The 26,877-nt window shown below is 40.4% G+C and overlaps 2 protein-coding genes and 1 pseudogene across 4 annotated transcripts in view; 2 read left to right on the top strand and 1 right to left on the bottom strand.

The window, feature by feature from the left end:
• Positions 1–24,295, top strand: part of LOC144299442 (uncharacterized) — a 26,108-nt gene extending 1,813 nt beyond the window's left edge. The window contains exons 3-4 of the mRNA XM_077874963.1: positions 55–121; positions 20,644–24,295. Coding sequence (XP_077731089.1) covers positions 55–121; positions 20,644–21,777 — 1,201 coding nt within the window. The 3' untranslated portion in view covers positions 21,778–24,295. The remainder of the gene's footprint in view (positions 1–54; positions 122–20,643) is intronic.
• Positions 1–26,877, top strand: part of ZNF74 (zinc finger protein 74) — a 49,362-nt gene that overhangs the window by 1,955 nt on the left and 20,530 nt on the right. The gene's annotated exons all lie outside the window — the stretch shown is intronic.
• On the bottom strand, positions 23,789–26,877 carry LOC144299441 (protein SDA1 homolog pseudogene; annotated as a pseudogene).

Raw genomic sequence — 26,877 nt, 5'->3', positions numbered from 1 at the left:
ATCCATTCCCTGAGCACTTGTGTGGGGGGCACTGTGCTGGGGGCCTGCCCTCAGGACTGTGGTCCTGAATGACCAGTGGGAGGAGTGGCTGGCTCTGAGCCTGGCCGTAGGGGACCCACAGGTAGAGGGAATAGCATGTGCATATCCAAAGACAGTGACAAAGTCTGGGTAACTACATGGGTCATGGGGAGGTGGTCTCATGAGTCATACTGAGACTATCTCTGCTTTTTTGTAAAGAATTATCCAGTACAAGCAATGCATAGGTGCAGGGGAAGTGTTGGGAAAGCCAAACAAGCACAATATGCAGTAACCCGCCAAGTCCTAGAGAGAGCTCCTCTTAACTTTTTAGCAAACATTCTTGTGGGCTCTCCCAGTCATAGTATGCTAATTATCTCGATGATTATGTAATATAATACTTTCAAATTGGTAAGTCCCCTGGAATATTCACATAGGAACAATACCAAGCAAAGATCTAAAATGACCTCAGATGTCAGATTGATAGCTAACAATTTGAAAGTATTATTTCTCCCTATTAATAAGACCTCCTCCCACTTTCCAGCAACCATCCTATTCCTCCTTTTTGCCTTTGAACTCCTCGGAAAGGTTGTTTATGTCTGCCGTGCCTAACTACTCTCCTCCGGGTCTATCCTGAAGCTGCTCCAAGCAGGCTTCTACAAGAGTACCACAACTCTCCTTGTCAAATGCACCAGATAATTCTTTTTTTTCTTTTTTAATAAAATAATTTTTATTGGTGTTCAATTTACCAACATACAGAATAACACCCAGTGCTCATCCCATCAAGTATCCCCCTCAGTGCCCGTCACCCATTCACCTCCACCCCCCGCCCTCCTCCCCTTCCACCACCCCTAGTTTGTTTCCCAGAGTTAGGAGTCTTTATGTTCTGTCTCCCTTTCTGATATTTCCCACACATTTCTTCTCCCTTCCCTTATATTCCCTTTCACTATTATTTATATTCCCCAAATGAATGAGAACATACACTGTTTGTCCTCCTCTGATTGTCTTACTTCACTCAGCATAATACCCTCCAGTTCCATCCACGTTGAAGCAAATGGTGGGTATTTGTCATTTCTAATGGCTGAGGAATATTCCGTTGTATACATAGACCACATCTTCTTTATCCATTCATCTTTCGATGGACACCGAGGCTCCTTCCACAGTTTGGCTATTGTGGACATTGCTGTTAGAAACATCGGGGTGCAGGTGTCCCGGCGTTTCGTTGCATCTGAATCATTGGGGTAAATCCCCAGCAGTGCAATTGCTGGGTCGTAGGGCAGGTCTATTTTTAACTCTTTGAGGAACCTCCACACAGTTTTCCAGAGGGGCTGCACCAGTTCACATTCCCACCAACAGTGCAAGAGGGTTCCCTTTTCTCCGCATCCTCTCCAACATTTGTGGTTTCCTGCCTTGTTAATTTTCCCCATTCTCACTGGTGTGAGGTGGTATCTCATTGTGGTTTTGATTTGTATTTCCCTGATGGCAAGTGATGCGGAGCATTTTCTCATGTGCATGTTGGCCATGTCTATTGCACCAGAGAATTCTATGTTGCTTGATCCGTCCATCAGCACTGTCTTGCCTTGGCTGTGGGACAGCGCCCCTCCTGGTTTTCCTCCCGCCTCTCCGGGAATGCCTTGGTCTCCACTGCTGGACCCTCATCTCCCCCTGAGATGAGAGACCTCTCTCCCCAAGACTGGAGGGCCTCAGGGCTGGATCATGAGAAGCCTCCCATCTTCTCTAACTACACTCACTTTGAAGAAACCTTATCGAGCCTTGTGGTTTTCACTGGCACCCATGTGCTGCCGATGCTCAAATTTATGTCTTCTGCTTAGATTCCTGCTCGCAGCTTCAGGCTCACTACCTGACTGCCCACTTGGCTTGTCCATTTGGATGTCTAATGCCCCCTGGAACTTATCAAGTCTAAAAGGACTGATTCCTGCTCTCTGCACAGACCTCCTCTTCCCCCTGCACTGTTTCCCATCTTAACAAACGATCGTTCCCTACTTCCAGCCTATCATTCCAAAAACCTTTACTTCTTGACTCTGCCGTTTTTTGTTGTTGTTGTTACATCCCATATTCGATTCATTCACAAACACTATCACAAACTCTTTCTTCACAACGTGTCCAGACTCTGCCCCTTCTCAGCTTCTCCCCTGGACACCTTCTCTCCCTGAATTGTTGGCGTAACCCCTCCCTGGTCTCCTTGCTTCTACTGGTTCTGCCCTTAGCCAGATGATCCTGTTCCAGAATGAGCCTCACCATGGCCTGGGAGGTCCTGTGCCTTCTGGTCTCCAGTTCTGAGTTCCAAGCTCATCTGTCACTCCCTCCCTCACTCTGTTCTGGCCACAGCGGCCTCTTTTCTGTATCTGGAACTCACTAGGCATGCTTTCACTTAATAGTCCCTCTGCCAGGAATGCTTTTCCTCCAGATACCCATGTACCTATGTGGTTTGTCTTGTCGCTTAAAAAAAAAGATTTATTTATTTTAGAAAGAAAGAGAAAGCATGAATGGGGGTAGGGGCAGAGGCAGAGGTCTGGGCCTGGCATACAGTAGGCCCACAGGCAGAGGCAACAGCAATCTCAAGCAGACTGCACACTGAGTGCAGAGCTTGCCTCGGTGCTTGAGCCCACGATCCTGAGATCATGACCTGAGCCAAAACCAAGAGTCAGATGCTTAACCCACTGAGCTACCCAGGCTCCCCATGGAGCTAGTTTCTTTTAATTTTTATTTATTTATTTATTTATGATAGCCACACGGAGAGAGAGAGAGAGGCAGAGACACAGGCAGAGGGAGAAGCAGGCTCCATTCACCGGGAGCCCAACGTGGGATTCGATCCCGGGTCTCCAGGATCGCGCCCTGGGCCAAAGGCAGGCGCCAAACCGCTGCGCCACCCAGGGATCCCGCTAGTTTCTTTTTAATCAACTTTTTGTCATATAACTTTATACAATAAAATGGGGTGGCATGGAATGTGGTATATAAATCTGTTCATCTACCACCCAATTTAAGACAGGGAATATTTTTAACCTCCCAGGAAGTTCCTTTATGCCTCTTTCTATTCAATTCCTAGTGTTCCTCACCTCAAGCAACTACCGGGCTGATTTCTGTTGTCATAGAACTTGCTTTAGAACTTCATGGATTGTGTGTCAACTATTCTTCAATTAAAGAGAGAGAGAAAGGGGATCCCTGGGTGGCTCAGTGGTTAAGCGTCTGCCTTCGGCTCAAGGTGTGATTCCTGAGTCCCAGAATCGAGTCCCGCATCAGGCTCCCTGCATGGAGCCTGCTTCTCCCTCTGCCCGTGTCTCTGCTTCTCTGTGTGTGTCTCTCATGAATAAATAAATAAAATCTTTTAAAAAGAGAGAGAGAGAAAGGAAAGAAAAAAGAAAGCAAAGTTCATGAAATTCAGGCATATTATATGTACCATTTTTCATCTGGCTTTTTAAATGTTTTCATTGAACTAAATGTCTCTCAGATTCTTCCATAGTACATGTGTATTAGCTCATTAATTTTTATTTCTCTGTGTTACTCCTTATATGAACATACCACGATTTATATATTTGTTCACTTGTCAGTGGGCATTTGAGTAGCTTCTAGTTTTTAGCCTCTATGAGTAAAGCTGCTGAGGTTATTTGCATACAAGCCTTTCTGTGGACATATATTTTATTTCTCTTGGGCAAACACCTAGAAAACTGGAATAGCTACTGGCTCATAGGACAGGCATATGTTTAACTTTGTACAAAACAAAACAAAACAAAACTCTGAAACTTCTAAAGTGGCCGATTCACTTTACATTCCTGCTAACAATGTGCAGGAGTTATGTTTGCTCCAGGTCTTTGCCAACACTTAGTATTGTCAGTCTTTTTAATCTTAGCCCTTCTAATGGTATGGTGCTGACTCACGATATCTTTCATCTGGATTTTCCTGATAGCTAATGATGGCTGATAGCTTCCTCTCATTTTATGAAGGCCTAAGTCCCTTGCCCATTTTTGGTTGGATTGGTTGATCTCTTGTTTTTGATCTATAAGAACTCAGTCTATATTCTAGATATAAGACCTTTATCATATATGTGTATATTTGTGTATATGTATGTGTCATCATGTATATGTTATGTATTGATATATTTGTATTTATATATGTATTATGTCTGCATTACCATATGTATAGTGAATATTTTCTTGCCATCTGTGGCTCGCTGTCTCAAGGACCCCCAGGGCCACTCTCAGGCTTGATGTTTCACTAGAAGGGCTTTCAAAGGACTCAAAAGTCTCGTGGTTAGTGTCTATCACACCAAAAGAATGCACAGTAAAATCAGCACAAGGAAAATGTGCATGAGGCAAAGTCTAGAAGAAACCATGCACAACCTTCCACATGTCCTCTCCCAGTGGAGTGGCAAGGGATGTATCTAATTTCCCCAGGAGTGAAGTGTGACATGTGCGAAGTATCACCAACCATGGAAACTTACCCAAGTTTGGGTATCCAGTGTTTATATTGGAGGTCAGCCATGTAGGCATATGGCGCTGCATGGCTGACCTCAGTTACTAAAGATCCAGACCCTTAGATGGGAAGTAGGTGTTCACTATGAATCACAGTGTTAGTGTAAGCTATCTGGACAATCTGGCAAATGATGGCTCAAGGCCTTAGGCTTGCAAAAACACTCTTCTTATCCAACAGAACATTCTAGGAGCTCAGTGCCCAGGAGCTATCCAGGGGCCAGTTCTGAAAACATGCCTTTCTGAGGAATGTATAGGGCATGAGCAGACATAGAGTTAACCCTTCCCTACATGCTTGCCTTTTTATTATCTTAATGATATCTTTTTAAAAAAGATTTTATCCATTTATTCATGAGAGACACAGAGAGAGAGAGAGAGAGGCAGAGACACAGGCAGAGGGAGAAGCAGGCTCCGTGCAGGGAGCCCGATGCAGGACTCGATCCTGGGACTCCAGGATCACACCCTGGGCCAAAGACAGGCGCTAAACCGTTGAGCCACCCAGGGAGCCCCAATGATGTCTTTTATGGAGCATTTTTTTAATTTTGGCGAAGTCCTATTTATCAACTTTAATAGTTAGTAATTTTTTTGTCCTAGTTAAGAATTCTTTGCCTACCACTAGGTAACAATGATTTCCTCCTATATTTTCTTCTGGAGACAATATAGTTTTAGCTTTTCTGTTTTTATCTACAATATAATTCAAATTAATTTTTTGTATGTAGTGAAGTAGAGGTTAAGAGTAGTCTTTTCCCCTGACAGTCATATCCGTAAGTATCCAACCAGGAGATAGAAACTGCATAGTAATATGAACAGGAAAAGTGTAGTATAAAAAATTTTTACAAAAAAAATTTTTTTTACTATGGCCTGGGATTGGAGTATTAAGGTTAGTAAGAAATAGGAAGACTCTCACATGCTATGACCTTGCTTATTTATTAATTTTTAAAGTTGTATTGTGGATTTCTTAGGTTTTTCTATGGAGAAAATCATGCTGACTGCAAATACAGTTTTTCTTCTCTCTTACTATCTGTGGTTTTATTTCTTTTTTCATGTTTTATTTCACTGACAAGGATTTCAAGTACAATGTAAAATAAAAATGATGAGAACAGACATCCTTGCCTAGTTCCCAATATTAGGGTAAAAGCATTGAATGTGTCATTATTTATTATGATGTGAATTATAGGTACTATTTGTAGATGCCATTTATCAATGGAGTAAGTTCATTACTGGTTTGCTGAACATTTTAATCATGAACTAGTGTAAAATTTTATCTAATGAATTTTTGCATCTATTAAGATATTTTGATTTTTCCCTTCATTCTCTTAATATGATCTTAATGTGGGCAGCCTGCGTGGCTCAGCGGTTTAGCGCCACCTTCAGCCCAGGGCCTGATCCTGGAGACCTGGGATCGAGTCCCACATCGGGCTCCCTGCATGGAGCCTGCTTCTCCCTCTGCCTGTGTCTCTGCCTCTCTCTCTCTCCTCTCTGTGTATTCTCATGAATAAATAAAAATAAAATCTTTAAAAAATATATGATCTTAATGTGATTAATTACATAAAATTCCTAATGTTAAACCAACTTTTTTTTCCTAGGTTAAACTCTGCTGGAAAATATACACACACATACACCCACACATGCACACTCATACATGCATATACTTTTGATTTGCTGATATGTGGTAAGGATTTTTGTATCTGTTTTTCTGATATTGGTCTTTAATTGTCTTATAATTATTTGTCAAGTTTGGATAACAAGGTTGTGTTGGCCTCTAAAAGGAGTTAGGAAGCATTCCCTTTTTATTTTTCTATTTTCTGAGAGTTTGTGTATTTTGCCTTTAAATGTTTGATATCAGTCATTCATCATTGAAAACCACCTGGGCTTGGAATTTTCTTTATGAGAGGAGCCAGTCCTGAGAGAGAAGTGCTCCACACTGTCAATGCCTCATAGAGGTCAGAAAAGGCAAGAAACACAAGGGAAAAACCACATTCTTTCTTCACAGTATAGAGCTATACCTATATAGGGTATGTACGGGTCGTGTCCCTTGTGCCCCTGTTGGGAGTTGGGGGAGAGGTAAGCAGTCCTCTCTAGACAGCTCTGAGCCCTACAGGAGGAGGCACTCATGCGTGTTCTCTCTCTCTTCTCTTCTCGGTCTCTCTCTCTCTCTCTCTCTTTCTCTCTAGCTCTTCCTAGAGAAGAGGACATGGCCAAGACACAAGTAACGCTAAGGACTTTGCTTTCTTTGCAGGTAGGAGTTGGGGAGGGTGTGTTTATTCTTTCAGGAATTGACTGCTCTGACTTTTGCATGTTTATTCATTGGGGTTGTAATGTTTATTTAAAACCCAGTTCTGTGAATTTTTTGAGTAATTAAATTTTTGGATAAGTAATATGTGTACATAATTGAGAATTCAAACATACCAAAGGGTGAACAGAGAAATGCAAGTCTCCTACTTTTGCCCCCAGCCCTTCAGTTTTCCTCTCCAGACAACCTCATTTGTATCCTTTTAGAGAAAATTTATTTATACATATGCAGTCATTTGAATTTGTATCCTTCATCCATTTCCTTTTTACCCAAGTGGTAGATGCTACACACACAGGTTATCACTTTGATTTATTCTAGTGTGGTAAGATATATATAACATAAAATTTACCATTTTAACCATTTTTTAGCATGCACTCCAATGTGAATTAATTATATTCACAGTATTGTACACTTGTTGCCAATTATCACCACCAACCAGTTATCATCAAGCCAAACAGAACCTATATGAACTAAGAAATAGACATGCCTGGGTGGCTCAGTCTATTGAGCATCTGACTCTTGGTTTGGGCTCAGGTCATGTTCTCAGAGTCATGGGATCAAGCCCTGCGTTGGGCTCTGTGCTTAGTATGGAGTCGGCTTGAGATTCTCTCTCCCTTTCCCCTGCCCCTCACTCACTCTAAACAAACAAATAAAATATTTATAAAAATGAATACACTAAGAAATATTTCCTCACTATTAATATATATGTTGTAGTTTATATCAGAATTTAACTCCTTTTTATGGTGGAATAATATTTCATTGTATGCATATACTCCATCTGTTTATCCAGTCATCTGTTAATGGACACTTGAACCGTTTCTACTTGTTAGCTATTGTGAATTATGGTGTTGTGAATGTTGGTGTACAGATATCTGTCTGAATCCCTGTTTCCCATTCTTTGAGGCGTATACCTAAGAGTAGAATTGCTGGGGCATATGGTAATTCTATGTTTAACCTTTTTAGAAAGCACCAAACTTCCACAGCAACTGTACCATTATACATTCTTACCAACTGTGCATAAATGTTTCAGTTTCTCCATGTGTCACCAACACTTGGTATTTTTTGTTGCTTTTATTATAACCATCCTGGCAGATGTGAAGTAAAATTTCATTGTGGTTTTGATATGCATTTCCCTAACAACAAATGATGTTGAGCATCTTTTTGTGTATTATTGGCCATATACATACTATACATACTATATATACATATATATATTCTTTGGAGAAATGTCTATTTAAGTCTTTTGCCCATTTTTATCTTTAAAGATTTTATTATTTGTTTTAGAGAGAGAGTGTGTATGAGTGGAGGAGGGGCATAGGGAGAAGGAGAGAGAGAATCGCAAGCAGACTCCACACTGAGGACCCTGAGATCATGACCTGAGCTGAAATCAAGAGTCAGATGCTTAACTGACTGAGCCACTCAGGGGCCCCTGTCGATTTTTAAGTTGGGATTTTTTTTGGTGGTTGTTGATTTGTACATGTTCTTTACATATTGTAGATATTAAGTACTTACTACATATAGGATTTGCAAATATTTTCTCCCATTCTGTGGATTGCCTTTTTGCTCTCCTTATAGTATTCTTTGATACACAAAACTTTCAAATTTTGGTGAAGTCCAATTTATTTATTTTTTAATCTTATTGCCTGTGCTTCCAATATAATACTTAAGAAACCATTGCCAAATCCATAGTCATGAAGATTGGCCTTTATGTTTTCTTCTGAACTTTATCGTTTTAGCTCTTAAATTTATGTCTTTCGTTCACTTTATGTTAATATTTATATAGCGTAAGGTAAGGGTCTGTCTTCATTCTTTTGCACATGGATATCCAGTTTTTCCTGCACTACCTATTGAAAAGATTGGTCTTTCCCCATTGAACAGTACTGGCACCTTTGTGAAAAATCAATTGGCCATAAAGGTGAGAGTTTATTTCTGGGCCGTCAGTGCCATTCCATTAGTTTAAATGTCTGTCCTTATACTAGTACCACACTGTTTTGATCTCTCCCGTTGTGCAATACTTTTCAAAATCAGGAAATGTGAGTCCTCCAACTTTTTCTTTTTTTAAGAGATTTTATTTATTTATTCATGAGAGACACAGAGTGAGGCAGAGACATAGGGAGAGGGAGAGGCAGGCTCCCTGTGGGGGGAGCTTGATGTGGGACTCAATCCCAGAACTCTGGGATTACAACCTGACCCAAAGGCAGGTGCTCAACCACTGAGCCACCTGGGTGCTCTTGTTCTTTTTCAAGGTTGTTTTAGTTATTCTGGTCTTCTTGCGATTCTGTATGCATTTTAGGAGAGGTTTTTCCATTTTTTCAAAAACATCATTGGGATTTTGAGAGGGATTGCATTGAATCTTTTATTACTTTCGGTGATATACACATCTTAGTGATATTAAATTTTCCAATCCATGAGAACAAGATGTCTTTCAGTTTCTTTTGGTCTTCTTTAATTTCTTTCAGCAGTATTTTGCAGTTTTCAGTGTACAAGTCTTATACCCCTTTGGTTAAATTTATTCCTAAGTGATTCTTTGATGTTATTGTAAATGGAATGACTTTTCTTTTTTAAAAATATTTTATTTATTTATTCATGAGAGACACAGAGAGAAGGCAGAGACATAGGCAGATGGAGAAGCAGGCTCCATGCAGGAAGCCCAATTTGGAACTCGATCCCAGAACTCCAGGATCATGCCCTGAGCCAAAGGCAGATGCTCAACTGCTGAGCCACCCAGGCATCCCTGGAATCATTTTTCTTAATTTCTTTTGCATATTTTTCATTCATGGTATGTTAAGATACAACTATTTTTTCTTTTTTAGAAAGTTAACTTATTAAAAAAAAAAGGAAAGAAAGTTAATTTAGTTAGGGGCACTTGGGTGGCTCAATTGGCTAAGCGGCCAACTCTTGATTTTGGCTCAGGTTGTGATCTCAGGGTCCTGGGATTGACCTGGCTCCAGGCTCAGTGGCGAGACTGCTTGAGATTCTCTTCCTCTCCCTCTGCCCCTACCCCCACCCACACTCATATGCACACACACATGCTCTCTCTCTCTCAAATAAAAAAACATTTTAAAAAGAAAGCTCAGTTATTTAAACTAAAACCTAAAATGAACAGTTCATCCATTTCTCCCACCCCTCCCCACCCACCTCTGGCAACTGCTGATTTGTTCTTTGTATCTATAAGCTTGGTTTTTTTTTAAATTTATTTTCCACATATAAAACAGATAATTTGGTATTTGTTTTTGCCTAACTTATTTCGCCTACCATAATTCCCTCCAGATCCATCCATGCTGTTGTGAATGGCATTGTGTGGATTTTTTTATGGCTGAGGAATATTCTGTTGAATATATGCACTACATCTTTATCCATTCATCTATTGATGGACACTTAGATTGCTTATGTATATTGGCTGTTGTAGATAATGATGCAGTGGACACAGGGGTATAGATACCTTTTTGAGCTAATGCTTTTGTTTTATTTGGATAACTACCCAGAAGTGGAATCACTGTATCCTATGGTAGTTCTACTTTTAACTTTTTGAGAAACCTTCATACTGTTTTCCACAATGGCTGCACCTATTTACATTCCCATTAACAGTGCACAAGGGTTCCCTTTTCTCCACATCCTCCACCATACTTGTTATTTCTAGTTTTTTTTTTTTATAATAGCCATTCTAACATGTGTGAGATGATAGATCCTTGTGGTCTTGATTTGCATTTTCCTGATGATTAGTTATATAGAGCATCTTTTCATGTAACTGTTGTCCATCTATATGGTTTTGGAAAAATGTCTACTCAGATTTTCTACCCATATTTTAATCTGATTATTTGTTTTTTTTTTTACTATTGAATTGAATGAGTTCTTTATATATTTTGGATATTAGTCCCTTATCAAATATATATTTGCAAATATTTTCTCCCATTCTGTAGGTTGCATTTTCATTTTGTTGATGCTTTCCTTTGCTATACAGAATTTCTTTACTTTGATGTAGCCCCACCTGTTTATTTTTGCTTTTGTGATTTTTGCTTTTGGTGTCAGATTCAAATGTTTTCTTCTAGGAGTATTAGGGTTTCAGGTGTTAATTCAAGTCTTTGATACTTTTTTAGTTAACTTTTGTGTTATGAAGTAAGATGGTGGTTCAATTTCATTCTTTTGTGTGTGGCTATCCAGTTTTCTCAGCACCATTTATTACAGACTGTCCTTTCTCCCATTGTATTTTCTTGGTACCTTTGTCATAAATTTATTGACCATATATGCATAGGTTTATTTATGTTTATATTCAGTTCCACTGATCTATTTGTCTGTTTTTATGCCAATACCATACTGTTTTAATTACTGTAGCTTTTTTGTTTGTTTTGTTTTTGTAATATAGTTTGAAATCAAGGAGCACAGTGCCTCTAACCTATTCTTTCTCAACATTGCTTTGGCTATTTGGGGTATTTTATGGTGTCATAGAAATTTTAGGATTGTTCTATTTCTGTGAAAATAGAATTTTCACGTTGAAATTTTGATAGGAATTGCATGGAATCTGTATATTGCTTTGGGTGGTATGGCCATTTTAGCAATATTAAATTAAATTATATTCTTACAGTCTATGAGCACAAAATATCTTTCCATTTATTTGTGTCTTCTTTAATTTCTTAGTGTCTCATAGTTTTCTTTTTTTTTAATTTTTTTTAATTTATGATAGTCACAGAGAGAGAGAGAGAAAGAGAGGCAGAGACACAGGCAGAGGGAGATGCAGGCTCCATGCACCGGGAGCCCGACGTGGGATTCGATCCCGGGTCTCCAGGATCACGCCCTGGGCCAAAGGCAGGCGCTAAACCGCTGCGCCACCCAGGGATCCCTGTCTTATAGTTTTCAATACACACATCTTTCACCTCCTTGGTTAAATTTATTCCTAGCTATTTTATTCTTTTTGATGTGATTGTACATGGGATTATTATCTTAATTTCTCTTACTGATAGTTTATTATTATTGTATAAAAACACAAGAGACTTTTTTTGTGCTGATCATGCTTAACTGAATTTATTATTTCTAACAGTTTTTTAAAGGCATCCTTAGGGTTTTCTATATATAGTATCATGCATTTGCAAATAGTAACAGTTTTATTCCTTCCTTTCCAATTTGGATACGTTTTATTTCTTTTTCTTGCCCAGTTTTTCTGGCTAGGACTTCTAGTACTGTGTTGAATAAAGTGATAAGAATGGGCATCCTTGTCTTGTTCCAGATCTTAGAGGAAAGGCTCTTAGCTTTTCGACATTAAATGTGATGTTCCCTCTATACCCACTTTGTTGAGAGTTTTTATGATAAACAGATGTTGAATTTTATCACATGTTTTTTCCTGCATCTGAAATAGAACAAATTTTTCTGTGTTAATTTTATATCCTAAAACTATGGTGACTTTTTAAATGAAATCATTAGAGGTTTCTACATATCAGATCATGTCATCTGCAAAGCTTTTAGTTCTTCCTTTCCAATTTGGATACATTTCTTTTTCTTGCCTAATTGCTTTCTCTAGAATGTGCAGTAGTATGCCGAATAGAAATGGCAAGAGTGGCATTCTTGTCTTATTCCTCATCTTAGAGGATAAACCTTTCAGACTTTTACTATTTTTTTTTTTACTATTAAGTATAATGTTAGCTGTTGATTTTTCACATATGACCTTTACCATGTTGAGGAAATTCCCTTCTATTCCTAGTTGTGTTTTCACCATGAAAGGGTGATAGATTTTCTTACATCCTTTCTCTGATTCAGTTAAGATCTCATGTTATTTTCTTCCTTCATTCCATTAATATGGTGTGATATGTTGTTTGTTTTTTGTATGTTGAGCCACCCTTACATTCTTGGGATTAATACCACTTAGTAATGTTATAGTCCTTGTAATATACTCCTGAATATACAAGAACCAGGTTTGGGGACTATCTGTTTAACCTGTTATTTGTTTTTAAATGAAAGTGGTTTTTGAACAGAAGCAAAGGTAATTTTATAATTTTAGCTTTGTAAAGTTCTTTTGGCCTGAGTTTTCTTACAGATGAATTTTTGTGTCTTTTTTTAGCAAAGTAAAAAATGCCATTTTGCATTTTGGTTAATTTTATCATATATTTACAAAGAATATATGCCATTTTAGTAATCGGTCTTCTTATGTTTCAGTAAAATTTTATAGTTTTTTTTCCTGAAAGACATTTTATCCAGGATTTTTATTTGTTCTCAGATGGAAGATCACTTTTGGATACTCAATCAGTCAATTACTAGAAACTGAAGTCTAGCAAACTTTTTAATCTTTGCCAATTTAACAGGTAAAGGGAAAAAGTAACTCCTTTAATTTCCACTTCAGATTTTCTTTAGTATAGTTGAACATCTTTTTATATATTTTTCTTTTTAAAATTTATTTATTTATTTATTTATTTATTTATTTATTTATTTTAGAGAGACAGCATGCAAGCAGGGAGGGGGAAAAGGGAGAGAGAGAATCCTTAAGCAGGCCCCCCACTGAGTATGAAGCCTAACACAGGGCTTGATTCTAGATCTGAGCTGAGTCAAAATCAAGAGTTGGACACTTAACCAACTGAGCCATCCAAGCGCCCATAACTTTTCATATATTTATTAGCCATTTGAATTTCTTCTGTGAATCACTCATATTTTATGTCCATTTTAATTTTTTTATTCTTATGAATTTATAAGAACTTTTTACATAGTAATATCAATCCTTTGAAAATAATAGATACTGCAAATTCTTTTTCCCAGTTGGGAAAATTCAACTTTTTTTTTAGGTTGTATAGTTTTGTTTTCAAGTATGCCTCTGGTTTTAGAATGGATCCTGACCTTGGTGTCAGCCTCCTCCAAGGTTACTCTTTTCAAAAGGCTGTAACTATTGTGACTATTGTAGCTTTAATTATTTATTTATTTTTTTATTTATTTATGATAGTCACAGAGAGAGAGAGAGAGAGGCAGAGACACAGGCAGAGGGAGAAGCAGGCTCCATGCACCGGGAGCCCGATGTGGGATTCGATCCCGGGTCTCCAGGATCGCGCCCCGGGCCAAAGGCAGGCCCAAACCGCTGCGCCACCCAGGGATCCCTCAATATATTAGTTTTTAAAGCTACAATAGGGGATCCCTGGGTGGCGCAGCGGTTTGGGCCTGCCTTTGGCCCGGGGCGCGATCCTGGAGACCCGGGATCGAATCCCACATCGGGCTCCCGGTGCATGGAGCCTGCTTCTCCCTCTGCCTGTGTCTCTGCCTCTCTCTCTCTCTCTCTGTGACTATCATAAATAAATAAAAATTTAAAAAAAAATTTAAAAAATCTAATATATTGGGATCCCTGGGTGGCTGAGCAGTTTAGCGCCTGCCTACGGCCCAGGGCATGATCCTGGAATCCCAGGATCAAATCCCATATCGGACTCCTTGCATGGAGCCTGCTTCTCCCTCTGCCTGTGTCTCTGCTTCTCTCCCTCTCTCTTTGCCTCTCATTAATAAATAAATAAAAACATTAAAAAAAACTAATATATTTTGGCCTTAAGAATGGCTTGAAGGGGTGTCTGGGTAGCTCAGTTAGGTATCCAACTCTTGATTTTAGCTTAGATCATGAAGCTTGGGGGGTTCATGATCTAAGCTTAGGGTTGTGAGATCAAGCCCCACGTCAGGCTCCATGCTCAGCTTAAGATTCTCTCTTTCCTTCTCCATCTCCCCCTCCCCCACCCCGGCTTGCACTCTCTCTCTCTCTCTCAAAAAAAAAAAAAAAAAAAAGGTATACGGTGAGTATCTTCTTTTTATTTTTTCCAGATGATTAACCAGTTGTCTAGTACCATTTTTGAATGATCTGTTTTCCCTTGTTGCCTAAAACGGCCATGTATGCATCTAAATCAGCACCTATTTCCAGGCCATCTAGGCTGCCTGGTTTCATGAATATAATGTTGTTTTAATCATCATGGTTTTGGACCAATGCCCAATTGGGCAAGTTTCCCTCATTTGGCTTCTTTTATTAAAAACAAAACCAAACAATAGCCCCCCAAAATCAATTTTTTCACATTTAGTAGGTCTTATTCCTGGCAGTCATTATTAATATTCTCCTGATGAGCCTATAGTCAAATATTTAGAAAAATGTATGCTCAACAAAATATTTTTCATTATAGTACTCAATTACTGAAAGTTTCTGTTCTTTCATTACATTTTTTTCTTAATGAAAAATCAACACACAAATATACAATGTTGGTCTCCCTCTGTGATCTTGCCTGAAGACTTTATTCTTCAAATACATGGGTAAAGGAGAGACCACTACCTTTAAAAATGTCTTTTTTAATTTTTTATTTATTTATGATAGAGAGAGAGAGAGAGGCAGAGACATAGGCAGAGGGAGAAGCAGGCTCCATGCACCGGGAGCTCGACGTGGGATTCGATCCCGGGTCTCCAGGATCGCGCCCTGGGCCAAAGGCAGGCGCTAAACAGCTGCGCCACCCAAGTATCCCTAAAAATGTCTTTTTAAAGATGTTTTTAGATACTGAATTTCCAGAAGGAATTATCATGAACAAGACAATTTCTCATATGTGTCTTACATATTTAACCAGAAGCAAAAAATCAATTTACAACCAAACCAAACGTCAGTGTCTCCATTTAAATCTTTAAATGGATTTTTTAACTCTCAAAGTCTGCTGCCCACATGGGTAGAGATTTTGTTTGAAGAACAGGTGGTTTTTTAAAAACAGTTATGTTGCATATTCATCCTTTCATGACTCATTAATGAAAATCATTTAAAACTATTAATAGGCACTTTTAGCTTTTTACTTTTGCATAATCAGGTTATAAAATTTTATTATAAATTAAAAATATCTTTAAAAAATTCTCAAGTTGATTAGCTGCAAAAATTCAAAGCTTTCAGTATTTAGTTGAGTTCATTTCTCATTACCGTGATAGCATTGCAGCTTGTAATTGTTGGACAAATTAAACCAGACAAAGGAGAATATGGTGTTTACTTAGGCATTCTCTGACTAGTTTGGGGGGACAGGCTCTCAGCTGGTGAACAGGGTGCTTTTGTCCCTTTGCCCCCTTGTGTTCTGGGATTGCATGGGTGTCTGCTTCAGTGACTGGAGCTCTGAGGTAGCTGCTACCTTGGTCGGATCTCTCAGGCTTTGTCCTCTCACGGCTTTGGTGAGGATGCCCTGCTATAATGTGACTCAACCCTCAAACCTGGTCTGGCCCCCTGGCCTCTGCTGCCCTGGCCCATGGGTGACATCAGTGGATCTCTTTGGTGAGGAGGCTCCATTCATGGCAAGGTGGGCACCACCACTTGTAGAATCTCTGTCTCATGGAGAAGAGTCCCCACTGCCCATGGGGTCTCCAGCTGTGGTGATGAACCTACCCTTACCTGAGGAGTTCTGTCCATGGGGTCTCCAACTCTATGGGGGGAGGGCATATCCTCCAGTGATGACCCAGCTTTGCCCTTGACTTCCTCTTTCCCTCTCACTCTGTTCTGACAACTTGGGTATTCAGACCTGAAAAACCAACATTGGAAGTTGGAGGCAAAGAGTGGTCCTGAGATCCCAGGAGTGGATAAGCCTAGGGGGATCCCAAAGAGGGGAGGAGAGGGATCTGACAGGGTGTAGGATGAAGGACTGTGGACCCCAATCATTTAAGGAGGAGAAAGATGGGGAGGACACTAAACAGGAAGGGCCAGGACAGTGTGCTGCATGTGGGTGGAAGAATAAGAGTGAAGGGCAGCCCTGGTGGCGCAGCGGTTTAGCGCCGACTGCAGCCTGGGGTCTGATCCTGGAGACCTAGGATCGAGTCCCACGTCAGGCTCCCTGCATGGAGTCTGCTTCTCCCTCTGCCTGTGTCTCTGCCTCTCTCTCTGTGTCTCTATGAATAAATAAATAAAATCTTTTTTAAAAAAAGAATAAGAGTGAAGACATACACAGTGGAGACAGTGCCACAAACAAGCTGTCCTTCAGCATCATTCTGCACATCCCAGCACCTAGTTCCCCTGTCTGCTCTGCTCCAGCCAGCCTTCCTTCCAGTTACTCTTTTGTCCTATTCCAAGTAATTTAAGAGACATACTTCCTCTTTATCTATCTCTTCATCTTAAAAACAACATCCCTCTCCCCCTCCTTCAAATATCATCTCTACCCTGGAATCTGTAGGAATCTTCTTGCTCTTTATGGTCTTACCACATATATCCCAAACACTAGACCATTCAAATGCACAATGTTTGAACTCTGTTAATCTGCCAGGGTGGCTATAACAAAACACCACCAACCACATGGCTTAAACAACAGAAATTCATTCTCTCACAGTTCTGGAGGCTGAAGGTCCAAGATCAAGGTGCCATCAGGGTTTATGGTGAAAGCTCTCCTCCTGGCTTGTAGAGGGCCACTTCTCTCTGTGTCCTTACATGGCTTTTCCTCTGTGTGCATGCACTCGTGTCTCCTCTTCTTCTTACAAGGACCCATCAGATTAAGGCCTCACCCTTATGACCTCATTTAACCTGAACTGTCTCTTTAAAGGCTCTATCTATAAATACAGTCACATTGTGGTTTGGAGGTTCAACAGATGGCTTGAGGGGAAGAGTATAATTTCGATCTCTAACCCTGAATAAATACATATTCCGTGGATTTAACTACAGCTTGCTTCTTTGCTCTTGACTTCACATTCCAGAGATTCGCTCAACTGTCTATAGCTGTCATTAGTCATCTGGAATTTTTTACTGCACAAACTAGAACTTCCAGGAGAATATTAGAGTAGCAGACTCAGTGTTGCTGTCCTGTTCCTGTTTGAACCAGATGTACTAATGTCTTGTGTTCAGCATGCTATAAGCCAATAATTTCTTGGTATATACTTTCCCCTGCCTGTTGGGATGCTGCACCCTGTGATGCACTGTGCATGGTATGTCCACTGCCAAACACTGCCTCTTGTAACATCTCAGGACCCAGTGACATTCCAGGATGTGGCTGTAGAATTCACTCAGGAAGAGTGGGAGCACCTGGGCACTACTCAGAAGGCACTGTACCAAGAAGTCATGCTGGAGAACTACAGGAGCCTGGCCTCCCTGGGTAAGAGTGGCCCTGGGCCCATCCTGAGCACTGGCCTGGGGAGGAACACGAGGCAGCACCCTGGGAGGGTTGGGGGACACAAGTGCCTTCTGCTCAGGTTGTCTGCTTAACTGCTGGGAAGAGGGGAGATGTTAAGTAATTGAACTTGGTAAGTGATCATTTTTTTTATTAAATAAACACAGATAAAATAGATTATAATGAAAATATGTGAGATTTTAAAAGATGCAATAGAGACTGGAAAGGGGTTTTAGAGTCTGAGAGGCACAGTCCACTAACAATGCTTGAAGGCCTGTGCACACCTACCCTGCCAATATGAGTTGGTGAATGAGGATTCTGCTCTCTCTTCTCTGTCCAAACCATGAATCCCAAGACCCTGAGGCCTCTGAGCCACAGGACCATATTTTGATGTTCAGAGGACATAGGCTTAGGGTGTTTCCACTGCTTGTTCTCTGTGTGGCAGGGAGCAGGAGGCTAAGGCTGCCCCAACCCCCACTCTGGGGTCATCCATCATTCCCTGAAGACAGGGAAATAGCAGCAGGGTCCTGGGCATATGCTTGTCACTGGCTCAACACTTGTACCTCTTGTCTTCCCTGAGCAGGGTGCCAGGATTTCAAGCCTGATGTGATCTCCCAGCTGGAGCAAGGCAGATCACCATGGATGGTGTGGAGGGACATCCCTAGAGACCCCTCTCCAGGTGAAGAGATGGGAAGGGGGTCCAGGAGCTCATGCAGAAGGCTGTTCAGGAAGCCAGTAGTTTCTAGAAGTGCAGGAGAAATCCCAAGATAAATTAGGGCTACCTGGAGAATAATCCCTGCACGGAAGCCACATCCTGCCTCTCCCGTTCCTCTCTTGCACAAGTCCGGGCCCTGCAGGGAGTGTACTGCCTGCCTGGGACCCTTCCCAGTGGCACTGGCTTCCTTCTTCCCTTCTCTCAGATGTACCTCCTCCCCCATCCTGCCAGGGGTTCTGTCCTCTCTAGAGAAGCCCCTCAGTGGCCGGTGATGCCACTTTCACCTCCCTCCTCTTTCTTGCCATCTGTTCGATCACCATTCCTTTCCTCTTAATCTACCTTGAATATTAGGTAAATCTACTAGGAATGGCCTGGTAAACACATCCACCACCTGCTGGAATCCACACTGTGGTTTTCTGCTTCCTGCTGCATTCAGCCTCAGCAGGACTTCCCATGATCACTCTCCACATCAGTCAACTCCTCTGTTTCTTGTCTTCTCACACCCCCTCACTGTGTTGGATTCCGCCTGAGTCCTTTATCCCACTTGCTAACTCTGACCCCAACTCAATTCAATAGTGACCATGGGTTGCCTCTGATAGTAGGAGAATGGGACCATCCTTACAGACCTGGTGATTTGGCATTGCTGAGAAGTTAACTGTGGCAGCTTACAAAATGGGCAAGAACTGCTGGGGATTTACCCCAAAGATACAGATGCAATGAAATGCCGGGACACTTGCACCCCAATGTTTATAGCAGCAATGTCCACAATAGCCAAACTGTGGAAGGAGCCTCGGTGTCCATCGAAAGATGAATGGATAAAGAAGATGTGGTTTATGTATACAATGGAATGTTACTCAGCCATTAGAAACGACAAATACCCACCATTTGCTTCGACGTGGATGGAACTGGAGGGTATTATGCTGAGTGAAATAAGTCAGTCGGAGAAGGACAAACATTATATGATCTCATTCATTTGGGGAATATAAAAAATAGTGAAAGGGAATAAAGGGGAAAGGAGAAAAAATGAGTGGGAAATATCAGAAAGGGAGACAGAACATGAGAGACTCCTAACTCTGGGAAGCGAGTGCAAAGGGAGGTGGGTGGGGGTGACTGGGTGACGGGCACTGCAGGGGGCACTTGATGGGATGAGCACTGGGTATTATTCTATATCTTGGCAAATTGAACACCAATAAAAAATAAATTTATTAAAAAAATGGGCAAGAGAAGAGGTTGGAGGCTGAGATATTAGTGGTGACATTTCATAGTGACCTAGGCACATAGTGGGTTATATTATGATCTGTTTCTCTTCTGCTATCCTTATTCTAGTGATTCCCCTCATTACTGCCCTCTTGTCCATTCTTAGGTCCCTGTTTTCACCCTTCAGTGATTCTAGAAAGGCAGTCCTCACTTGTAACTTACCTCAGGTGTCACTTACCATCACCCCTATAACCACTTGCATGTCCCTGTTCACGTCTTCCTTGCTCCCGTCCACAGTGGCTCTTCGCTTACGTGACATTTGAAATCAGTCAAAGCACCATACCTCTGTTTGGGGAATCAAAGAATAAAAACAATAGTAACATATTATATGTAGCTTTGACTAACTCACACTTTGTATTTCTCTAAAAGGTCAAATATCTTCCACTTTTATTTCTTTCAGACCAAGAGACCAGATCTAGAACTGCAAAGTCAAATTTGAAGCAACTAATTTCTGAAGAATTTTCCCAGGGCATGGTAATCAACAAAGGTAAAAGGAATGGAATCTGTTACTCCACCAGAGAAGTCCTAGAATCTCTTAGTTGTTTAGAGAGCCATCCAGGGCAGATGGCATTTACCCGTAAGAAAATCCTGACTCAGGAGAACATTCTTGAAGATGCTGGATTTGAGTGTGGACAGCAGTCAGACTTTGTTACTCAAAGCACAATTCCTTCAGGGAAAACAAAGTATAAAGATGACAGTTATGGCAGCAGCTTTTCACATAACCTAAATCTAAGTAATCATCAGAGAATCTACACATGTGAAAAGCTATACAAATGTGATCAATGTGGGAAAGACTTTAGCTGTGGTCTGGATCTCACTCAACACTAGAGTACACATACTGGAGTTAACTCATACCTTATTAGATACCAGAAATTTGGTGCTAGAGAAAAGCCCTTCAAATGCAGAAATTGTGGCAAATCTTTTAGCAGGGGTACACACCTTATACAACATGAAAGATGTCACACAGGAGAGCGACCATATGAGTGTAATGTATGTGGGAAGTCCTTCAGCTGGGACTCGTCCCTTATTCTACATCAGAGAACTCATACTGGAGAAAAACGCTATGAGTGTAGTGAATGTGGGAAGGCCTTCAGCCAAAGTACATGCCTCACACAGCATCAGAGGATTCATACAGGAGAGAAACCTTATGAATGTAATCAGTGTGGGAAGACCTTTAGCCAAAGTTCACATCTAACTCTGCATCAGAAAACTCATACTGGGGAGAAACCCTATGAATGCAATCAGTGTGGCAAAGCCTTTATTCAGAGCATTCAACTTACTCTGCATCTAAGAACTCATTCTGGAGAGAAACCTTATGAATGTACTGAATGTGGTAAGACCTATAGTCATAGCTCATCCCTAATGCAGCACAAGAGGATTCATACTGGAGAAAAACCCTTTGAATGTAAAGAATGTGGGAAAGCCTTTACCCAGAGCATTCAGCTTACTTTACATCTGAGAACACATACTGGAGAGAAACCCTATGAATGTACTGAATGTGGCAAAGCCTATAGTCATAGGTCATCCCTTATTCAACATAAGAGGATCCATACTGGAGAAAAACCCTTTGAATGTAATGAATGTGGGAAAGCTTTCCGATGGAACACACACCTTACTCAACACCAGAGAATTCATACTGGAGAGAAGCCTTACAAGTGCAAAAAATGTGACAAATCTTTCAGCAGAAGTACACACCTTAATCAACATCAGAGAATTCATACTGAAGGGAAACCCTACAAGTGTAACGAGTGTGGGAAGACTTTTGGTCAGAGTGTGTATCTGATTCAACATCAGAGGATGCATACTGGAGAAAAACCCTATCAATGTGAGGAATGTGGAAAGGCCTTCACTGTAAATGCATACCTTGTTCAACATCAAAGGATTCACAAGAGAAATAAACCTTTATTATGTGCCAGTCACAAAGAAATTCTGACTGGAGAGAAATTCAACAAATGTATTTAATGTGGGAAAATTTTCAGCATAAGCACAGGCATTCCTCAACATGAATAAATTAATAAAAGAGAGAACTCCTATAAATATAACTGTGGAAAATATTTCACTTCTACCATGCCACAAATGCTAGAATACTAATATGTTCATCATAAAGAAAACTAAGAAAGTGGAAAATGTCTGAAATGTTTTAATGTAATATGACCTCTTACTATAAGTTTAAAAAATATATTTTATTTATTTATTCATGAGAGACACAGAGAAGCAGAGACACAGGCAGAGGGAGAAGCGAGCTCCTTTCAGGGAGCCCAATGTGGGACTTGACCCCCAGGCCCAGGATCAGGACCCAAGCTGAAGGTAGACACTCAACCACTGAGCCACCCAGGCATCCCATCTCTTACTATAAGTTAAAGGAAAAATACTGAGGAGAACCTTATAAATAACATCTTTAAAACCACAAAGTTTCACATGAAAGTTAAATCTTCTTATATATCATGCTGAATTTCTAGAAAAGTTGTAGGAATAATGTGTTGAATCTATAAATGATGTTATATATAAGGAGGCCTCATTCTACATATACAGAGCTTTAAATACTGTAGATCATGGGCTAAATCCAACCTGCACCTTTGTTATAAATAAAATTTTATTGGCACAGTCACATCTATGTGTTTATGTAAACAATAGAAATGTATTATCTCACAGTTTCGGAGGCTTATGTCCAAGATCAGGTGTTGGCATGTTTGTTTTCTTCTGAGTCTCCTTTCCTTGGCTTGGAGATGGCTGTCTTCTTGCTGTGTCCTTATGTGCCCTTTCTTCTGTGCACTTATTATCCCTGGTGTCTCTTCCTCTTCTTCTAAGGACACCAGTCCTTTTGGATTAGGGCTCCATCTTTATGACCTCATCTGACTATACTCACCTCTTTAAAGGCCCTATCTTTAAATAGTCACATTGAGGTTCAGGGATTTGTTTTAAGTTTTTCACGTTGCTGTAACAGATACAATGTATACTGGGTGGCTTATAAACAACAGAAATTTATTTCTAACAGCTCTGGAGGCTGAAAAGTTTAAGCTCTGGAGGCTGAAAAGTTGGAAGATTCAGTGTTTGGTGAGAGCCCACTTCCACGTTCATAGATGGCCATCTTTTTGTTGTGCCCTCATATGTTGAGAAAGGTGAGGAATCTCTCTGGGCTCTCTTTTATAAGGGTACTAACCCTATTCATGAGGGCTTTACCTTCATGACCTAATCACCTCCTAAAGCCCCCCACTTCCTAGAACCATTACTTTTGAGGTCAGGATTTCAACATGAATTTTTGTAGACCGTAGCAGGCTTCAACATATGTATTTGGAGGGAACACAACTCAGTCCATAAAAGCCTGTGAAACCTAAAATATTCTCTAGCCCTTTACAGAATAAATGTCCTGAAATTGAGGGTAGATAATCAACTATAATATGTCAACATTCTGCATTGTATACAAATTTCTCTTTTTAAAAAAGGTAAATTAGGGCAATGTAATAGTCATAAAATGTACCATAGAGAGAACCTACCTGTTTTGTAATTGTTGAATTATTTTTGCAAAAATTACAAAAAGGATCTTTTTCCTTGAAAATATAAGACAAAAGTGTTTCTCTGAAGTAAATTCTATGGCTTCTCTAATTAATAACTTTTGTAGCAAATACTGTTCAGATCACCTCCTATTTATCCCATTGGTGAGGGTGGGATCCTCCACCCTACATAATATAAGACAGCTAAACACATGGCACCCGACACTGGTCTTGATGACTGGCCAGAGGTTTATTAGTCACATATCCCAATGCAGGGAAGGACACCACACACCACAGCACACATGGGTTGCACTCAGGAGCAGAGAAAACCAGTAGGAGCAATGGGAGGCAGGCTTTGTAGCAGCAAGAGGGTGAGATATTCCCTGTTTTCACTGGAGAATGTGATTGGCTTCTGTGAATAATTCATGGGCTGGTAGGGTGAGGATGGGACGCTGGCCCAGGTGAGAGGGAAACTACCTGGATTAGAGCATTTCCTGTTGGGCGGTGGGCATATTGGCAAGAGCAAGGTAATCCAGTTAGGTGTCTGGGGCCCTGTGAGGCTCCAAGATGTCCAGGCAATGGTGAAATTCTAATTCTTACACACAGCATTAGAAATCAGGTTTGTCAGGGGAAGTTTTCAGTCTCCTACCACCAATCTAAGTTGCTTTACAACTTAGAGGGTTTAGTAGTAAACCCTCCTTACACCAACTTTTTCACATGACTTTTTCAACTTTATATTTCTTCCAAATGATCCCAACTTTCCTAGTCCTTTGCTTCCTGTTAAAATTTTAGAGTGAGGGATCCCTGGGTGGTGCAGCGGTTTAGCGCCTGCCTTTGGCCCAGGGCGTGATCCTGGAGACCCTGAATCGAGTCCCGCGTCGGGCTCTCGGTGCATGGAGCCTGCTTCTCCCTCTGCCTGTGTCTCTGCCTCTCTCTCTCTCTCTCTCTCGTGTGACTATCATAAATAAATAAAAATTAAAAAAATAAAATTTTAGAGTCAACTTGTCCATTTCTATCAATAAAAAGTGTATTATTTTTATTTAAATGCATTTTCTGCATCAAGCTGTTTTTCTCCTTTACTGTGTTAATTAGGCTAATTACATTGATTGATTTTGAAATATTAAACCAACTTTTCATTCCTTGAATAAGCTCCACTTGGTCATGATATATTATCCTTTCTAAAGTATTGCTGGATTGGATTTGCTATCTTAATACTTTCATTTCTATGTTCTTGCATCATTGTTCTGTAATTTTCTTTCCTTGTAATGTCCTTGTCAGTTTTGGGATTAGGATTATTTAAGCCTCTGAAAATGACCTAGGAAGTATTCCCTCCCATCTTATTTTATGAAATATTTTCTGAAAAACTGGTATTTTTTTCCTTAAATGTTTCAGACTCATGGAATTCACCACTTGCGTCTGAAATTTTATTTCTAAGAACGTTTTAAATTACACTGAAGCAGGTAAGAAGATCCAGCTGCCTTGTATTACATTAAAGAGATTTGAAAAAAAGAATGTCAAATAATGCTCCTCTCCTCACTATTGTTTTGGAAAATACAGGATTTTTTTTTTACTGTATTTTTCACAATACGGTACTTCAGGACTTTTTAATGTAAATATTCTTGATTAACTAGTTTTCAAAATAATGATACAAACTTAGCATTCTTCTTGGAATGGAAAACTTGCTTGGAGGTTACTTCATTCTTTTTATTTTATTTTATTTTTTTTTTTTTTATTTATGATAGGCACACAGTGAGAGAGAGAGAGGCAGAGACACAGGCAGAGGGAGAAGCAGGCTCCATGCACCCGGAGCCCGATGTGGGATTCGATCCCCGGTCTCCAGGATCGCGCCCTGGGCCAAAGGCAGGCGCCAAACCGCTGCGCCACCCAGGGATCCCTGCGCCACCCAGGGATCCCTATTCTTTTTCTCTTTTTCAAAAGTGCATCTCGTAGTGCCAGCTGCTTTTCACGGAAGGAATGCTTGTTTTTTGACCAGACGTTATGGTTATATCGCATCATCATAAAGTTCTTCTGTTTTTTCTTCTCTTTATTTGTGGAACTGGAAAATGGGTTCATTTTGGTTTTCTTCCTCATGAATTATTTTCGGTCTGTCTTCCCAGCCACTGCTGTGGCTAGTCTTGTCTCCTTGTCAGATTTTGGCTTTTTATGAATGTGTTCAAGGTCCCGACGAGAAAGTAACTCACCCCTGGGCTCCTCATCACTATCTATTTCAATATATTTCCTCTTTTGGGCTTTCCCTGAGTTAGTGTTGAGTTTTTTCCTCATTTGGGCTATGCGGACTTTCTGGAAGACTTCCTGAGTTAGAACTCAGCTTGTGCTAATGGCTGCAGCTTTGGCTTTCCGCTCCCCCATGGGCATCCTGATGAGCTTCTTGAATATTTCTTGCTGCTCTTCATCAGAAGAGTGATGCACATCAACCCACTCACCATCAGCATCTGCCTCCTCACTGAGACTGGTGCTTTCCCACCCATCCTCAACATTTTCAGAATTCTCTTCTTTTCCAACTTCTAGAACTTCTGCTCCTGGAATGTAATCTTTAGCATCTAATTCTCCATATTCTTGCACTCTTGCTTCTATGGAGGCCTCTGTAGGCTTACCCCGGAAATTCTTCTGCAACATCTTAGGATTCACTGTTTGGAAGAGCTGAATCAAAGTTCTAGCAGACATCATCACATTCTTATCTCTGTGTGTTTTATACTGAGCCAGATCTTGGAGAAGTTCTTCAGTCATGGCTAGAGGACATCAAGCTGTTATCTCTTTTATAGCATTGATTCCTACTGTCATGACCTCCCCAGAGTTCTTGCCAGTGATAAAATTGTTGGCCACAGTCATGAGCATTGACTGAATGATCTCTGGGAGTACTAAGTGATGAAACGCTTGGGCAGCAAACAGAAGGATCTTCGTTACTTCTCTTTGGTGGGGCTGCAGAAACCTTTGCACAAAGGGATAGAAGTTGAAGAGAAAAAGCTCCTGAATTCCCACCAATCTGGAGATGAGGTTCATGAGCATTATTTTCACCTCAAACTTCTCTGTACAGCTCTCTAGCTGTTTTAGAATTTTTCTGCAAAATCTTGGGGATCATGAATCAAATGAATAGCTGAAAAGTTAAACACCTCTGGTTTCTTTTTCTTTTTTTTTTTTTTTTCTTGAGAACTTTCATAGCCTTTTCCAACTTTTTCTTGTGTTTGGAGCTTTTCTTCCCCGTGGCATTTGCACTAGCAGGTCTCTTGCTGTTGGTCCTTCATCCTCGGATTCTGAGTCACTGTCCTGTTTCTCCTCTTCATCTTTCCCAAGGAAAAATGTCAAAGCAGCAACTAATATCTTGGTGACCTTAGGGAAACATGCAGTTGTGATCACATTGACAGTTTTGGCATCATTCCAGATGTTTCTTCTGTAGAGTTCAGTCATCACATCCAAAGATATCTTGGCTGCAGTTGCATTGCTCTCTTAACATGGTATACATGAAATTCTGCAACACAATATTCACTTTATTGTTCTTCTGTTTTGTATTTATATTCTTGATATCAGTGACAATATGTGTGTATAAAGTCTT

The sequence above is a fragment of the Canis aureus genome, chromosome 27 (assembly GCF_053574225.1).
Source record: "Canis aureus isolate CA01 chromosome 27, VMU_Caureus_v.1.0, whole genome shotgun sequence".
Lineage (NCBI taxonomy): Eukaryota > Metazoa > Chordata > Mammalia > Carnivora > Canidae > Canis > Canis aureus.
The sequence above is the reverse complement of the archived record's forward strand: the minus strand, read 5'-3'. Positions and strand labels throughout refer to the sequence as shown.